Source organism: Apaloderma vittatum, unplaced genomic scaffold (genome assembly GCF_000703405.1).
Source record: "Apaloderma vittatum isolate BGI_N311 unplaced genomic scaffold, ASM70340v1 scaffold15121, whole genome shotgun sequence".
NCBI lineage: Eukaryota > Metazoa > Chordata > Aves > Trogoniformes > Trogonidae > Apaloderma > Apaloderma vittatum.
The window spans coordinates 18,523-35,910 of NW_009700896.1; the positions used below are offsets into that span (position 1 = coordinate 18,523).

Below are 17,388 nucleotides of genomic sequence, written 5' to 3' on the forward strand. Positions count from 1 at the left end.
AAAGTAAAACCAGAGAAAAACAAAGTAAAACCACGTTGATATCTAACTAGAGTGATGCGATACTCCAGTGAGTTAGTTTAACTGAGCGCTTTTGAAGGACGTGGGTCCCAGACTGCAGAGTAATCAATGGAAAAGGACCAGCCTGGCCAGTCTTCCAGCAAAGTATCTCAGCTGTGCGGTTCTCTGCTCTTTCCGTGGCATAAGACAAGCTGTTTAGAAGGATTGAGTCTTGTTCAGTAGCTCAGGAACCTCCGAGCTGTGCAGATACAACGTCATCAGATGCTCTTAGGGAACTGACCAGCATAATAAACATTGGATAGTGCTGTGGGACCAGCAAGAGAAGTCCTTTCTACTGGAAGGGATCGCAGTGTGTTCTGCCTTTGAATCCAGCATGTGGGTAGTGTTGTTTCCATCCAGTTAAGAAAACAGTGGAAAAGCAGTTCTATCCTTTGGATGTTAATTTAAAATTCATTCAGAGGAGCCTAAGTATAGTTTTTCCATTTCAGTTTTCCTTATTCAGCCAAATCTGGTATCACAGTGCTGAGTAGAAAATGGAATTATTTGTTTTGGCACAAATTTCTGGAAGGGGCAAAACCCAATTGCCAGACAACAGAGAACTCTTTACCTGGGAGGTTGTCTCCTCTCCTGAGTCAGGGCAGGGTGATCTCCATGCCAGTAGTGCCAGCCCCGAAGCGTATGTCTTTGGTATGGCTTTGGTTAAATGTTACAGCAATTTCAAGTTAATTGAGTCTCTGCTTGGGAGCTGACTTGCACCTTGATACTTAGCAATATTTATTCATACCTAGTGTTATTTGTGGACTTTGCAGAAAAAAAAAACCAGTTCAGTCTGTAATCTTCTAGTCTTAAAATACATGTGTTATAATTATTTGTGTTATTTAGGAGAACACCTCGGGACTTTTCAACTTCTGGAACAAGACACTCTGCAGACTGGATTAAAAAAACCCCACCACCTCCTTTCCTAAGATAGGGTTCTGATGGAACCTACTATCCTACAGGTTTGTGTTTTAAACTGTCTGCATTCCCAAAAATATAAGGAAGGGGATTTGTTTTACAAGTTAGCCTTGGTGGGCCACTAACCTGGAACTCCCTTCTCTTCTGAACTGTGTATTTTGACAAACTTTACAGGAGCACAGTTATCCTACTGACCTGATCTCTCACAAGGTCTGTGTCAAACCTGGCTGAAATCAGCTGCTGGACAGTTGTCACAGTGCGACCAGGATCACAGAAACCAAATTTCCTTAGGAAACCCCAGGAGAAATGTGGAATAAAATGTCCATCCATAACCTTCAGCTGGCATAAGCTGACACAGAACCACGGAATTTGAGAAAGTCGTCCTATTTTAGACCAGTGAATCCTAGTTATTGTTTCAGACAGTCCTGTAATAAATGAATAAATCCTCTGCATGATACTCTTGATGAGTCTGTGTGTGTCATTCGTTGCTTGTTCTCTTGGCTATTCAGGGAGACATAAACTCAATTTGAAGCCACTTAGAGAACATTTAAGTTCTGTAACCCTTAGTGAATTAACACCGTGTTACAGACCTCATTAGTGGTCGAGAGAATGCCAAGTTATTTGGATTTAAGTGCGCTGTTGTACTGTAGCTGTTATTTAAGTTTGGGGAGATGTCTGATGTATCCCGAATGGAAATATCTGAATGCGGATTTGATGTCATTTCGGCAATCAAATGTTTCATATTAAGTGAATTGTGATTCAATTCTGTCTTGTATGGGTAAAGGGTTCCAGGTTCATCCTCATGCACGTAAAGTAGTTGTGCAAGCTGTGTGTGTAAATCACTGTTAACAAGAATTGTTTCTGGGCAACAGATGCAAAATAGGTTTTGTATTTGTCAGCACTCCTGAAAAGTATCTGATTTTTGTAATAATGACTGTTTGCATTATAATTTGCATGGCACAGTAATTTGGATAATTTATTACCACTCCCCCAAAGAGTTATGAAAAGATAAACAAAGCAGGCAGGCTACTTCTCATTGGAGAGGTTTTTCCCATGGATTTAATGTGAACTGGATCAAAGATTATTAACACCAAGCTCCTCTCATCCCTCCCCTGGCGGTCTGTGTACACGCGCACAAGGCTGCATCTGCAAAATGCTTGTTAGCACATATCGTCCTTCACTTCCGTTTACTTCTGCACCTCTGCTTTGTGAGTCAGCATGCTTAAATTTTGCCGTTCAGAGCTTGAAACTCAGCTTTTCATATTCCAGAAAGTTTGTTTGTTCAAAAGTTAGAACCGCCGCATCTAGGTAATCTTGTATTTCATCACACGTTTAAAATATTTTTGCTCAAGACACAGTGTTCCTCCCATGCCTGAGCCTTCCTTCCCTTCTTCGCAGGCAAGATGCAAACCAGAATTTAATGCAAGAGGTAAGAGTACGATAACGAGGAGGAAACTTGAAATAGCAGCAATGACTTTTCAGGTGTTGCTTTCCAAATTCCCCCTTGTAATTAGTGCAATTTCAGTGTCGTCACAAAAAATGTGATTCTTAGGTGCTGTTGATAGGCAGTCTCCGAGTGTGATGATTGAGTGTCTCAGGTATCAGTGATGGCCTGAATTTCCATCCAATAGTTCTTTAAAGCAAAAGCGCTGCTCCAGCGGATCGATATATAGCAGAAAAATAATTGCATTGAACTTACTGTGCTTTTCGCTGAAAACCTCTTTCACAAAAGTCCTTTGTGCAAGCTGTGAGTCCTTAAATATGTCACCGAGTATTTCCCCTGCCTTACCTTTTATGTTTGCTCACTGCTTTGAAGCTATTTTCGCCGGCTTTGTTGGATTCGCAATGCTGTAGTCAATTCCAGTTGCGCTTTTGGTGGTAAGGAAGGAATTGGTTAATGGGCTAGCAGGTCCTTCTGCCACACTAAGGATTTCAGAGCTGCCTCTCAAGCCATTTAGTGCCTTGTCTTACGACTGCAGAGGTGGAAAGAACGTGCGACAAGAAAGAGTTTGTGAATTGGTCTTTATAATTACAAAAACTTGCAGATTTCCAAACCGGGGAGGAAATGATGGAACAATTTCCTTTGCTGCCTTTCCCGGTCTGGGTGTAGATGAATAACATGCTTGGGAGTAAAACGTCAGAATATGCTTGTGGGATGGGTTGGCGTCGAAATAGCTGCTCTTTTCAGGTTCCCCTCTCAGTGCATTACAGCAGAAAGGAAAACTAGAAGTACTAAATGTAATTAAGAGTTTTAAGGTTAAAAATACGTTTTTCTGATGGTATGGTAGGGTAGGTTTGGTTTCCTTTTTATTATTTTTTTTTACTATTGTCACTATTTTCAGCACATCTGCAATCTGATAGGAAAACAGACTCCTTGGTATGCTTCCAGTGGTTGGTATGTGGTTTTTTGCCCCTGCCTTTTCCTGCCTCTTTCTCGGCTGCCAAGCGGGACCCCGGCAGAAGCGAGTCCCCATCTGGCTCAGCGCTGATTTGCCAAAGCAGTTGCTATGAGGTTTATTTGAAGTTTCAACAGAGTGCTGACTTGGGGCTCAGTAACTTAGAAATTTCATTTCTGCTGCTTGTCTGAGCAGCACGGCGAGTTCTGCGTTGAGGAAGACTTTGAGCATATGCCAGACATCTGGAGGGAAAAGGCTAAATATGTCAGACAGCGTGTTATGTCATGCACACAAGGGAGAAGTGAGAAGAGCGCTCTCCAAAATCCGATCTGCACTTTGGAAAATGATTCTCACAGTGTCATAAATTGACTGTACAGCACACTCGGTTTGATGTCTTTGCTTCACACCGAAACCATTTCCTCCTGAGCCTCTGCAGCACCCCTCTGAGTCGTTTTGTCAGTTGACATGATACACTGCCGGAAGAGGGGAGCTGACCTGGTACAAATTTGGATTTCAGTTCCTGTTAGAAAGTCGCAGAAATGGGTGATGGCAGGCGATAGTTATTGACACATCTGCTCCATTTCTCCCAGTTTTGACATTGATGGAGCAACTGGACTTGAGTTAAGGCATGAAGCTGAAATTCCAAATCTGTTTGCGTTTATTGCTTTGTGTTTTTTCTTTTTACATCTGGTTTAAATTAGAGCAGAACTGCACAGAAGAGTGAAACTGTCCTCATGCTGTTAATTTTTACACTAAGAACAGGTTTTTCTTCAAAAAATAATGCTTGTGGTCTTTGACTAGTGGGATCTGTCATATGTGTGTATATGTATGTGTGTGTGTATGTATGTATGTATGTACAAATTGCCCCTATTCCCCATCTTGTATCAGTTAGAAATTAGGGCTGTTTGGGAATTTTCAAGTAATGGTCTTATCTGGATTTTCCAGTTTCAAAGACATTTTTGATAGGAAGGTTTTTATAGTCAGATGGAGCACCCACCCAGGTAATATTGGTCTTCCCTGCAGCGTTCCAGGGGTCAGGAGAATAATTCTGGACTATTTGTGACAGCCTTGCAATGTGTGACTCAGAGGAAAGTGTCTTTGGATGGGGGTTCTTGGTTTGCAGGTTTCTGACCCATTTTCTCAAGGCAGTTCCTTGCTTTTGCTAGCACTTGTGTTCATTTAGAGGATGAAATACTCATTGGGCCCAAGTGAAAATTTTTCTTTTTTTTGCTGAAAGGGCATTGTGTAAAATGTTGGATACCCAAAGAAACATTTCTACTTGATTTTTTTTTTTAAATTTTTTATTGCACATATTTTGGTTTCGTGAGTTTACCTGTGCTCCTCTGGCTTCACAGCTGGCAAATATTTTGTATATCCTCTCTCCTACACCAGGAGAAGATGTCGAAGAAATAGCTTGCACTCAGAATGGCCAGATGTACCTGAACAGGGATATTTGGAAGCCCTCACCGTGCCAAATTTGCGTCTGCGACAACGGAGCCATCCTTTGCGATGAAATCCAGTGTCAAGATGCGCTGGAGTGTGAGAACCCGCAGGTGCCCCCAGGAGAGTGCTGTCCCGTCTGTCCCCACACCACGCGTGACTTCGATGGCACCATTGGTAAGATTGATATTTCTAATAGCACTTCCGTGGTGGAAGTTTAAATCTGAAGAGAGCAGGTGCTTGGCAGTTGCCTTCCACCTTGGGCTGCACCTGAGCTGGCTCTGGAAATGGTTTTCATCTGCCTGTGAATCCGATATAAGCCCAAATGGCTTTATAGCTGACAAGTTGATCTGAATTGTGACTCGGTGTTTCAAAGAAGTTGAATTCTGGCCTCTTTTTTGTGGTGCAAAATAAATAATGTTAAGATAAATAAGTATAGTAAAATTATTGAGATAAATAGATAGTAATTATATAAATATACATAATAAATTGTGTGCTTCAGTAAAACGGTCAGTTAGAGGCCCTTCCCATAGATGAATAAATGTAAACATTATATGTAAACAGTAAAATATAAAGACTACGAAGTGTTTCCCCAAAGTAGAAACATGGACATGTGATGCTTTTGTGAGCAGAAGAAAACAAGAATTAGCATGAAACATTATTAACTCTTTGTTTGCATACTTTCTGTTATAAACTGTAAAGATTATGCCTTTTCCAGTCCATTTGGTCTTCCTGGAGAGACTTGGAGGAAGCTATCTCCTCAGTTTTCCCAAAAGAAAGTCTCTTACCTTGCAATTAATTCTCATTATTCCCATGTATTGAATCATTTGAACTACATTCTCTATATACTAATTAAAGCAGTTTTTTCAGGAGATACACTTGTTGTTGATTAGCTTAATATAGAACAAAATAGTGATAAAGAGCATGTAGTAGGGACCTGTGTAATTGGGCAACGGAGCAAGATGTGACGAGCATTAATAAAGAGATGGTGCATCCTGCTGTGTTTTGGGAGGCATTAGGCCAATGCAAATAAGATCCACCCAGCAAATATAAAAGCAAGGATGGATGCATTCCAGAATTCCTTACTGTTCGTGAAGGTGTTAACAAAATATTCCTCTGAAGGGTTTTCCTGGCTGCGAATGTGGCTCTGAAAGCGGGCATGGTGTGCTTTTCCAACAAGAAAAGGTCAAAAATACCTCAGCCAGCTCTATCTTTTGAAAAAGCACTGTGCAATTATGTTGTGGAACCGGCAGCATTGCCTGTATTGCTTTCTTAAAGTGGTTTTTTTTCATAGAATCCTAGGATGGCCTAGGTTGGAAGGGACCTTCGGGATCATCTGATCCACCCCCTTGCCATGGGCAGGGACGCCCTTACCCAGCCCAGATTGCTCAAAGCCTCATCCAGCCTGGCCTTCAACACCTCAAGGGAGGGGGCAGCCACAGCTTTGCTGGGCAATTTATTTCAGAGTCTTGCCAGCCTCAACGCAATGGTGAAAAAGGCTGAGGATCAGGGAACATCGTTGCGAACCGCTCCGTTTCCTCCCCCCTGGGTCCCCAGGAATGTCCCCAGCTTCCCGCACAGCATCTTCTGGACATCCGGCATCGGGGGTGGCTCTCGCTGCAACACCCTCACCTGTTCTACCTCTCAGAACAAAGCCAATAATTTCCTCTCTTTTCTTCTTTTCTCCTTTTTAATAGGTAGAGGAAGAAAGGTAAGATTTCCTTTACGACTTTTTTTTTAAAAAAAAACCAAATAACATTTGTATTGCAACTGTTAAAGCAAACTTTTAGGAAGTAGGAAGGTTTTTGTCTTTACAAAGCCCTCTTTTTTTTCTTTTCCTTTTAAAAATGGTTGCCACCAGTAGGTCTAAACTCAGTTATTTCATCATTGCTAACACGTTCAGCTCAGTCAAGTCAGATGGCAAAGGCTGTGTCCTTCACTCCGGGCACTATCGGTTTGTGTCCTGGCCCTTCGCTGCAGGTTTTTATTGTCCGTAGCTTTAATGCTACAAATTTTAGTTTCATACCTTGAAGAAATGGAGTCTGAATGCGGTTCTCCGCTTCACATTTCGTCTGAATCGAACCACTCAATAACAGAATTGCAACGTGGGTTTTGATACTTAAACACCATGGGAAGCTTCTGGCTCTTCTTGCAGCCAGTATGTTAGGCGCTCAGGCTGATAATTTTTTAGCCTTCATTTAATCAGCATCCGTAGTCATTAAAAATGCCTCGGATTAGCTTTCGCAGGTACTTTAATTTAGTCTCGGTTGTATCCTTAGACAGGTCTTAGCATCTGTCACTGTCACAGGGAAGGTGTCGGTGAAACGGCTACCATTAATTGCATTTTCACTTGTCTTCTGCCATCTGATGGTTTTGTTATCTTTTTCCTACAGGGACAAAAAGGAGAACCTGGAATAGTGCCACCTGTAAGTGCATTTTTGTCCTCATTTATCAGCACACCCTGGAAGTGTCCATTTTAGGGCTTTAAAGCAAAATGGCAGCAATTAAGGAAATTAAACCAAAAATAAGCAGCCTAGGAATGAAAGGAATGGAATTAATTATGCTGTTTCACACATGTAACATTAAAAATCCTTGCCTTGGATTGCATTTGCGAAAAATTCTTACTGAGGTGTGTTGTCGTAATCTTTATTTTTTATAGTTAATGGTAAATTAGTATTTGGAAAGTGTAGAGACACCGGAGAAAACTGGTGAAATAAATTGTTACTTTCTGTATTTATTTAGCATGAAGGCAATTAAAAGAATAAGTTGAGACTAAATCATTGTAATTTACTTATTTCAACTTTTTTAGAATATTTCAGTTTTTTTAGAATAACAATGATACTTCCAATATTGTGCTCTAATTGCTTATAAAAAGATCCAAAGCTAAAAAGGGAGAGTGGAATTTTTATGTGTATTTAATCTGTCTATCTATCTATCTGCCTATTTATTTGTTTGTTTGTTTGTTTGTTTGTTTATTTATCCTTATCTTGAAAAGCCCTAAAAAGGGAGAGTGGATTTTTTGTGTGTATTTTATCTATCTATCCATCTATCTATCTGTTTGTTTATCTGTCTATCTATCTATCTATTTATTTATTTATTTATTTCCCCCCTCCCCAAAAAGCCCTGCTATTTCCTCTTCGATGTCTAATTTTCTGTAGGATAGCCACAAGAAATACAACCACAAGGCAGTCTGCTCACTTTAATTTGTATTGCCTTTAGGTTTCAGGAATCCGAGGCCGCCCGGGACCAGCCGTGAGTATTTTTTTTCATCTGCAGTTTCTCTGATGATCGCGTTTTCCGCGTTCTGCCCTCTCGGTTTGGTGTCGTGAGGGTGATGGGAAGTGCGAAACTGTTTGATTTGGGGAGGCTACAAGATAATGGGGTTTTTGATTAGGCTCAGGTGAGGCCAAGCGAAGGGATGTGTGATTGTAGACCGTGCGTGTCTGTGGACCTTTGTGCAAGGATGTGAAATAAAAACCCAAACAAAAGTACAAAATAATTTTGAAATAAGCATTGCAGTTCACACATCCCGAGCTTTAGTAATCATTAGCTAATTTAAAAGGTACTTAAGATTTCTAATCTTTGTTTTAGGGACCTCCAGGCTCACAAGGACCACGAGGAGAACGAGGACCAAAGGGAAGACCTGTAAGTCATTAAATATCTCCAAAATCAAATACTGGTCTAACCTCAAAAAGTTTTAAACTGCCTCCATGCTTGCTAGTTACTAGAACTTTCCTCATATTTTCCAAGACTCAGGTAGCAACCAAAAGAATCCATTTATATCTCACCATTCCCCGGCTAGGTTGAAACCTGAATATTTTGAAATAGCTGACAAAGGTTTAGCAGTATTTCCAGAAGTAATATCTGAGAGTATGGCTTTCTTCAGGATTTAAGAGAAACACACAGAGAACACTCACGCCACAAAAGTCGAACATCGTCTTTCCGAACTTGCTGACTTTTTGCTGTTTGCTGCTGTGCATCGGAAGCAGCGTGAGCCGTGTGGTTCCGAGTATTTCAGAAAAGGCAACGCTCAGGAAGTCAGCAGGAGTTAACGTGTGACTGCATATGTTGGTATGCTGGTGAATAAGCTGATCGAGGCTGCTCAGTGGAAATAAAGACTTCATAAGGGAATTTCAGTGTCTGCGTGTGGAGAACCACAGAAAGGCTAAAAGGGAGTGCTGAAAATACCAAAGATGACACGTTCCTGTCGAAAAAGCTGGGTCAAAGAGCAGAAAGCTGCTAAAAGTGTGTTTTAAAGAGCTGTCTGGTAATTTCTGGGTGGGTGTTTTCCTATCCCTCAGGAGAGAGCAAGCCAATGCTGAGTTTAGCCAGCCTAAAACCGACTCCTTTGTGCTGTCGTTCCTCCAGCGTGTGCCTGTTGTCCGTAGATGGTAATGACGCTTCTTCTAAAGCAGAGGAGCAGATCCAACTATCCTCTTCGAGACAGGGGTGCCAAGCCACTGCTGCTCTCTAGGTCACCGTAAGACGTTTGTCTGATGAATGAGTATCAAGGATGCCTGAAAAAATTCTGCCAGTAATTGTGAAATCTTGCGTGGAAGAGTCTCGCCTGCATTTATAGAGGCATCTCAAGTGCAGCATTATTGAGGAAATGTGAAATAATTTCTGATTCCGTGCCGTGCATCTCTTGTATGTCTCTACAAAGTGGTGACTAGAAGCACCTAAAGGCTGTAAATAGTTTTGTATTCCTTTGAGACAGGTTATTATATTTGGGGTTAGGAAGCAGTTGGCTTTTTCGAAAATAATACGTCAAAGGTTCTGCTGAGCTGCTGTGCGTATGTCAGAGTAGGTCTGAGAACAAAGAGTGACTTGCTAGGGCAGGATTTTCCATTTATACTTGGGGAGGAAAAAAAAAGTTAGCTCACACATGCAGTTTTTATTCTGTGCATTGTTTACAGTTTAAAATACTTCATGGAGCAGGTAATGTTGTGCAGACACCCTTTATAAAATCGATCTGGGTGAATTCGTTACTGACTGGTGATAGCACAAAACCACGAAGCACATTTCCAAGCGTTTTGTTTGCTTCTTGGGACTTGAAAAAGTCGCAAGTGCGTGTTCACATTTGCAAAAGCCAGCTAGGGAGGAGTAGTTTTGGAGCACTGTAAAGTTTTAGGTGTTCGCAAATGATCTTTTAAAGACAGAAAATAAGCTTGAGCATCCTCCGAACCATTGATACGCCTTGTTTCCATATTGCTTTACAAGCGGTTGTAATTGCAGCAGCAGTTCAAACAGACGGTAGCTTGAGAGCGTTCTTACATTACCTGCATTTTCTCTTACTCCAGTACAGGCAAAACCTGTCATAGTCCCCTGAAGAGCTGCGGCAATGGCCAGAGCGGGTAAATTCGTGTTTAAATGATGCCACCTCGTGGCCTCTGTGAGAATAGTTCTCCTTTTTTGTCTAGGCCTCACAGATTTTGATCTGGTGAAAGAAAATGAAAGGGATTATTTATTTTATTTTTTTATCCCATATAAAAATAATACTGTAACATAATAGAAAATAATAATATAACATATAACGATAATAATATTAACAATAATAATAATATAACGTAATATATATAACTCATATAAATAATAATGTAACATAAATAATGACGATTTTAATTTAAAAACCCCAAACACTGATTGTACACTGGTTGTACACCGCTGGTTAGATGCCATCTACAAATACAAACCTGCCTTTCGGGGTTTTGAGAAAGAGGTTGCAGTGTTGCACCTGAAGCAAGTTGATTACTAGTGGCTGAAGAGTGGATCCTTTTATAAAGAGAAGGGTAAAAAGGACCTTTTTCTATACCAGGTTTTGTTAAGGTGCCTTGGTCTGGATATTGAAAATCAGTGGTTGTTGTGTAGAAGCTTGCTTAATTTGTTTTAGGCAGCTGTTTTGATTTTTTTTTCTTTTCTTTCTCTAATGCTTAGCTTTTTTTTCCTTTTATTTTGAGAAACGAAAGAATATGACTTATTCTTTACCTCTGGACAGTATGCACTTTTAGGTTTGGCAGCCTGTACTTGTGCTTATGACAGAAATATTGAACAATAAAGTTTTCTGCTAAAGCCTTCTGCTGCCATCCAATGTGCCCAGATTTTCTGGCTTGGTTCAGAACACCGTTCCCGCTCGGTCCCCATGTGTTGCCTGGTCTAGTCGAGAGGTGGCGTCCCTGCCCAAAACAGGGAGGTTGGACTAGATGATCTCTAAGGTCCCTTCCAGCCTAGGCCATTCCATGATTCTATGATTCTATTCACAGCTCACTCTGCAAGTAGGTGTGGGTTTGCACATGCGGGTTTGATCAGAGAAAGATTTTCCCCTGACAGCTAGGCTTATAGGAGTTTCAGACCAGGAGGACAGATCGAGAAGCCAGACTTCTGAAGGTCAACGTTTAAAGATTATTTTTCCTCGTCACAGTCGAGCATTTCATTCTAATGAAGGCAGGACAGTGACAAGCTGTATTTATGATTGAAGTGTGTCTTTACTGTTCCTCTTGCCACGGATTTTGTTCCCCCAATGTTTTATTAGCTGCTCCCCTATTTAATTTTATTTCTGACACAGGACAGGTTGACTGCAGTTTAGGAATCAAAAGTGGGGGATCCAGATGGGAGCGATGGGGTGGCTCCCTAGCCTGTTCTGCAAATCCTAGCTACAGGTGACATCAGCACCAAGGGAGCAACTCAGCATTTTTGGCAGTGTAACTGCGTTGAGAATTCGGCACTAGTATGAGCTGTCCAAAACATTTGTGATGTCAGGAGGCTGGAAAAATCCAGCCTTACCCTGGGATTTCCTAAGCACATGTGTCAACATACACTCATTGGAGCTGTATGCATTTCAGAAATAAATTTGTGATATTCTGTATTGTGTGCAAAGCTAAAGAGATTTTCAGGAATACCGTGCTCTAGTATGGAATGATAGGAAGCCTGGGTTTCTAAAAGAGGCTGCGAGAAAAATTTCTACATTGTGTTGGATTTGTGACTAATTTAGCCAGTGCTGCTTCTTGTCTGGAGGTATGAACAGGCGATATTAAAGAACATTTGAAGACCTTTCTCTAGAAATACAGATGGATCGCAAGCAAGGCAGTTGTGTGCCAGTTACAACGACTTCAGTGAGTACCTCTGCACACTGTTGGCATTTCTGATTTTCTTCCTAGGGTCCTCGTGGTCCTCAAGGGATTGATGGTGAACCTGGTATCCCTGGCCAGCCTGGTGACCCTGGTCCTCCAGGCCATCCTACCCACCCAGGACCAGATGGACTAAGCAGGGTAAGTTTTACACTTGGTTTAGTAGAAAGTGAAGTAAGCATTGAGCCAGATCCACGTTACACAACGAGTAACTTCTCTTTGCTTCAGTGCATGTGGAATGCCGTGCCCACGGTTCCTGTCTCCCAGTCATTCAGGCCAGCAATTAGTGGCAGTGCAGGTTCTGCCAAAATTTAGAACAGGGAGAGATAAGCCGCGGAAAGGACGCAACTTTCACAATGGATTTTAGCATCTGGAAAAACCAAGGTACCCTAATCTGAAATCCCCAGTAGGGTTCCTTTGCTTTCCACCTGACTTAAACCCAGGGGATCTGAGCAATAGTATAGGAAAACTGGAGTGCCAAATTAGGAATACAGAAAATAAAAATGAGTTCTAAATAATAGTGTAACTCATGAGAGAAATTAAAATGTGGTTAAGAATACTTCTAGTTGCAATTGTTCAGACCAACGTGGAGAAGATTAAGTAAGGAATTGTTTATGAAAAGCAGTGCTAACCAGCCATAGGTACAGACAAGTGGTTCTGCAAGACTTCACCCCCCTCCACCAACTGTATGGAGCACTAATTATGATTGATAACGAAATATATATTTGAGCTTCTCAAGTACATTCAGTTTACATCATCATTGCTGTTTAGAAGATGTCTGTTTTGATTCCTCACTCCCTTGTTCCTGCAACATTGCTGAAAACAGTAGATTTATACTGTCAAGCTGAAATATTCACGGTAGACCAACAGCTTACAAGTTTGGGCAGTGTTTCTTGACTTAACCACCTTTCCAAATAGTCCTCAAGCCAGCAAGTTCAGCCCAAGTAAATGTCTTTAGCACAGAGGAATCCCTTAGAAGCACAGAAGCACCAGGATAGTATTTAGACCACCATCCTTCAGAGATTTTGATAGAAATTATGAAAGAAGAGATGTGGCCAAAGATTTACGACATTTTTGATTTGTGTTCCCGTCTCTGAAGTTTGGTGATCTCCAGCCTCGGGAAAGATGTGTTTGAGGACCAATCAGATGGAACAAGCTGTAAATCTTAGAAGAACTTGAATGCACGTTGGTGCTGTTCTTTCTTCTCAGTCGCTATAAGCTCTTGCTCTGAATGAAGCAAAGTAAAACTGTAGATTTCACCTGTGAGCTTGCTGGAGGTTCTCCCTGCTCTAACCCCTTTGTCTCTGTGAGCTGACATGAAGGCAGTGGCCTTCAGTGTTCCTGGATAAGGGCAACACGCTTAAAAACTCTGATTGGAGTTGCAGAATCAGCTACATTGCCATTTACCTTAAGATATTTCTGAACTTGAACCACAATAAGGGAAAACAAAAGAGGGGCTTAGAAGACGTGAAAGAGCATTGCAGGCGTGCTTCAAATTTGAAGGCAGTGAAAGAAATCTAATTGATTTCATGGGAGGGTTTCCTCTGTTTGGATTTGCCACTTCAAGTTTACAGGAAAGACTTATTTTAACAATTAAAGAGAGAATTTAGTTCTCAGTGTTGGAAACAACGGAGATTCGATTGCATGGATTTTTGCTGTATGAACCATCAAAAGGACTGACAGCTAAAATCACTCTTTTTTTTTTTCAGCCCTTTTCAGCTCAGATGGCAGGACTGGATGAGAAATCCGGACTTGCGAGTCAGATGGGCCTGATGCCTGGCTCGGTGGTAAGACCTGATTAGCCCTGTACTGTAGAACAGGGTGGAAGTGCATAAGTGGAAAAACAAAAGGAGAATTCATCCTTTTCAACTTCCTGTGCCTCTAGAACCTGGATGTATGGTGTGGTTTTGCACAGTCCCTGGAAAAAAAAGTGAAAAAATAGTCTTCTGTTAAAGGGAAAGTTTTTTCTTAGAAATGGGGGATCTCTAGCCTTCTTGCTGTTTTCCTTCCCTCCTCCTGGAATATAGCAGCTTGCTACAGGAAAAAAAAAGCTCCTGATCTTCTCTTATCTTGAGTCACTGCAGAGTAACTGAAAAGCATCAAGTATATCACAAAGCTAAATGAAGAAATACGTACTTTTGAAGGCTTGTTTTCACATCGTTACATCAAAGACAGTTATTTCTGGTAGTAGTTAAAAAAAAAATTTTGAAACCAGCTGTTAACTGAAAGCTATGCTTCACCATTTTAAGACAGACATTCCATTTCTCCAGTGGGTCCAGTTTTAACATTGTCATCTCTCGCTGTTTCGACAATGCCCTTTACTTTTGGTGCACTGGGAGGACTTAATGGTAACACTGAAATTTTTTAGCATCTGTGGAAGCCATTTCACCACCCTTGGCTGTTTCTGCCAGAACTGTTGGGGTTTGAATACCATCTCTTTTCATTAAGGGCGTTTATCACAACGCGATGTCTTGAAGATGCTGTTGCCCTCTTTGCTGTTATTTTTAATATTCATTCTTAAGGAGACAATCCTTCAGTGACTCTATTCTCTGTAATTTTCCCTGTCTGAGTCTTACCCCTCCAAGTCCCCACTGGTAACCTTCAACTCAGTTTTAATACAACTTAAAAGCTCCTAAAGATAATCTGATGATTTGCCTTAGGATTTCTTCGAAGACCTTTCCTTTTTTATGACTTTTTGCTTTGCACCCATACCATGACTTATTCCACGAGTCTCTACTACTTTGTTGCCCTCCATCGTTTTGCTTAATCTGCTTAATTTGCTTACTCTCAAGACATTGCACCTCTTGTACCTCCTCTTCTTTTTTCTTTCTCAAATATGATTTCTTTTAACATCACTTTTACTCTGCTTTTCAAGATCTAGGTCTCTCTAAGGCCTTACACAAAGTCTACTGAAGTCCATTGGTGCTCACTCGCTCTTTGGATTGATTCATCAAGTTCTGTGATACCCTTCTTTCCTTTCCCTTGTTAACTGGGTAACTGACAGTCATTCAGCTGAGGCAGTGCTTTTTAGTTTGTTTTTAGAGTTGATTTGAATTTTTCAGTGGCCAATTACTCTGTCTTCTACATGTGTTTGATAAAAATTAGTAAAAAATAATGGTTTGTTAGAGACAATTCTGGAGTTTCTATCAAAATAGGAGTTAACCTCTGCTATAGCTATTTTTGTATTTCTAGAAACAAGAGAGTTGCTTTCAGATAAGATTATGTTTACGTCATGGTATGAATTACAATTAAGCATGAGATTTTCGCTAAAAATCCCATCAATCTTTTTTAAGGGGAAATATGCATTCTCTGTGACAAACCACAGCTGGTTGAAAGCTGGTTTAGTGGTTTGTATTATTCATGCAAATATGTCCTGCCATCGCTGCTTGTTGCTGTTTGCAGCTGAGAACAGCAGCATGAATTTGTGTTGTCATTGATTCCATGACGAGATTAACCGGAGTAATGACATTCCCTTCAAGGGAAGACTATTCCCCTCAATTCTGTTCTGTTGCTACTATTTTTTTTCAGCAGAGCTCTGCAAGCAACTCAGTTATTCTAACTGGTTCCAGAAAATGAGGAAGCCCATATTTTCAGCTGCTAACAAATTTACAACCCTGTGGCTTTTTGAGTTTGAAGATTTCGGTTCTATTTTTTTTTTATATATCACAACATTGTTCTCCGGAGTAAAAGCTTTTCAGAGGGTTTGACCACGGAAGCGTTATCTTGGACATCACGTCAAGCCATTTTCCTGTTGATGTAGGATGAATGTTGCTTGGGGAGGGGTGGTTGCCGCTGTATAACAGTATGTTTTCAATAGGGTCCAGTGGGTCCGAGAGGTCCTCAGGGTCTCCAAGGAAAACAAGTAAGTACTTCGCCTCAGGGCATCACAGAATCACAGAATGTCAGGGGTTGGAAGCGACCTTGAAAGATCGTTTAGTCCAGCCCCGCTGCCAGAGCAGGATTTGGATGACTGGGGAGTGTGTGCACAATGTCAGTCTTCAGCGATATGTCCACGAACGTCTTCATCCAGAGCTGAATCTCACCATGCTGCTTTCAGCAGCTCTGCTCCAGATGCACTCTATACACAGGAATTAACTCAAAAAGAACAAATTGTTAGAGCTTTAGTGAGATTTTAACCCAACACATGTTTTTTAATGAGCGAACAGCAATGGAAGTGGTGACTGTTCTTCTGTCAGTATGCACCTGGGGTTAAGTTTCCAGCGAGTTTGGGGGTGGCACAGGACTTACCTCCAGCCCAAGGGATTTTAGTATCCAGCTTGCGCTCATTTCACAGTGTGAGGTGATTCTGAATTAGAATCCACACTGTCCACGGGCTGGCATTTTCCCGATCGTGGGTTTTAATTCATATCCTTACGTTTTTACTTTTTGGAGATTGTAACTGTGTTCGTCTTCGGTTAATTTTAGGGTGGTGCTGGCCCCACAGGCCCACCTGGAGAACCTGGGGATCCAGGACCTATGGTAAGACCAATAAATACAAACATTTTTACAATAAAATTGCCAACAATATATTATACCTCCTTATTTCAGAGCAGATTTTTTTTTCATGTTGTCTCGACTGAAGCTGTTAAGTAACTTCAGCTAAGAGTTGTGGTGCTCAAAGCGTGTTGCTTTGAATCAGTGGATTTGAATTGTTTTGAACACATATAATATTAACTATGGTGTAAACAGTCATTATGACTTTTCCAGTACAGACCTGAGGTTGGCTAAGCACTGGTAAAACCATACCTGGTATTGTAACTTATGAGAATATTTACTTTTTGGAAATGATAAAAAGATTTGAAATTAAAAGCATGAGCCAGAGATTTGGAACAACAGCAACTGTGGTATTTTATGCAGAGATTTTTGTTGGTTTTTTTCATCCAAAAGAATCTGTCCTGTGTTTTTATTTAGCATTCGGGTTTTTAGGGGCAGGAGGGTTAGAAAAAGCACTACAAAATTACGTGTGCTTAGACATAGAATCATGCTTTTCCTACACTTGTTTTTGTAAAACCAGGCTTTGAAATGGAGCAAATAGGTATTTTAGTGATGGCTAAACTGACTTCTCACAAATCTATTTATTTCTTAGGGTCCGGTTGGTTCTCGTGGACCAGAGGGACCTCCGGGCAAACCTGGTGAAGACGTAAGTTTGTCATTCTTTGTATCTTGTTTTATTTTCAATAAAACAAATACTGGCTTCTGTGAGACAGTGACTAACCAGCAGATGTGCCTGGTGTAACTACTTTTGTCTGTTTACATTTCTTTGTAATCATGCTCCTCGTTAAGTGCTGTGTCACAACTATAAATCTTAGCAGTTCTTTTGAAAACCCGCCTGCCCTGTCGTTACATATCATCATCATCCTGAAGGTTTAGGCACTGGCTCTTTGCTATCTCTCCTCAGCCAGTTCTTGGGGTCGCCTCGTTAATTAATAGGGAGGCTCTCCAGAGAGACTTAGATA

At 41.0% G+C, this 17,388-nt stretch overlaps 1 protein-coding gene across 1 annotated transcript; it reads left to right on the forward strand.

The window, feature by feature from the left end:
- Positions 1–4,723: 4,723 nt before the first annotated feature.
- LOC104281079 (collagen alpha-2(V) chain-like) lies at positions 4,724–17,072 on the forward strand (the record flags this gene model as incomplete). The annotated part of the gene is made up of 11 exons (XM_009878943.1): positions 4,724–4,985; positions 6,506–6,519; positions 7,202–7,234; positions 8,035–8,060; positions 8,400–8,453; positions 9,110–9,199; positions 9,725–9,746; positions 11,963–12,073; positions 13,642–13,719; positions 16,358–16,411; positions 17,019–17,072. Coding segments are annotated over 11 exons (798 nt in total), but the record flags the coding sequence as incomplete, so codon positions are not given.
- Between the last annotated feature and the right edge of the window lie 316 nt (positions 17,073–17,388).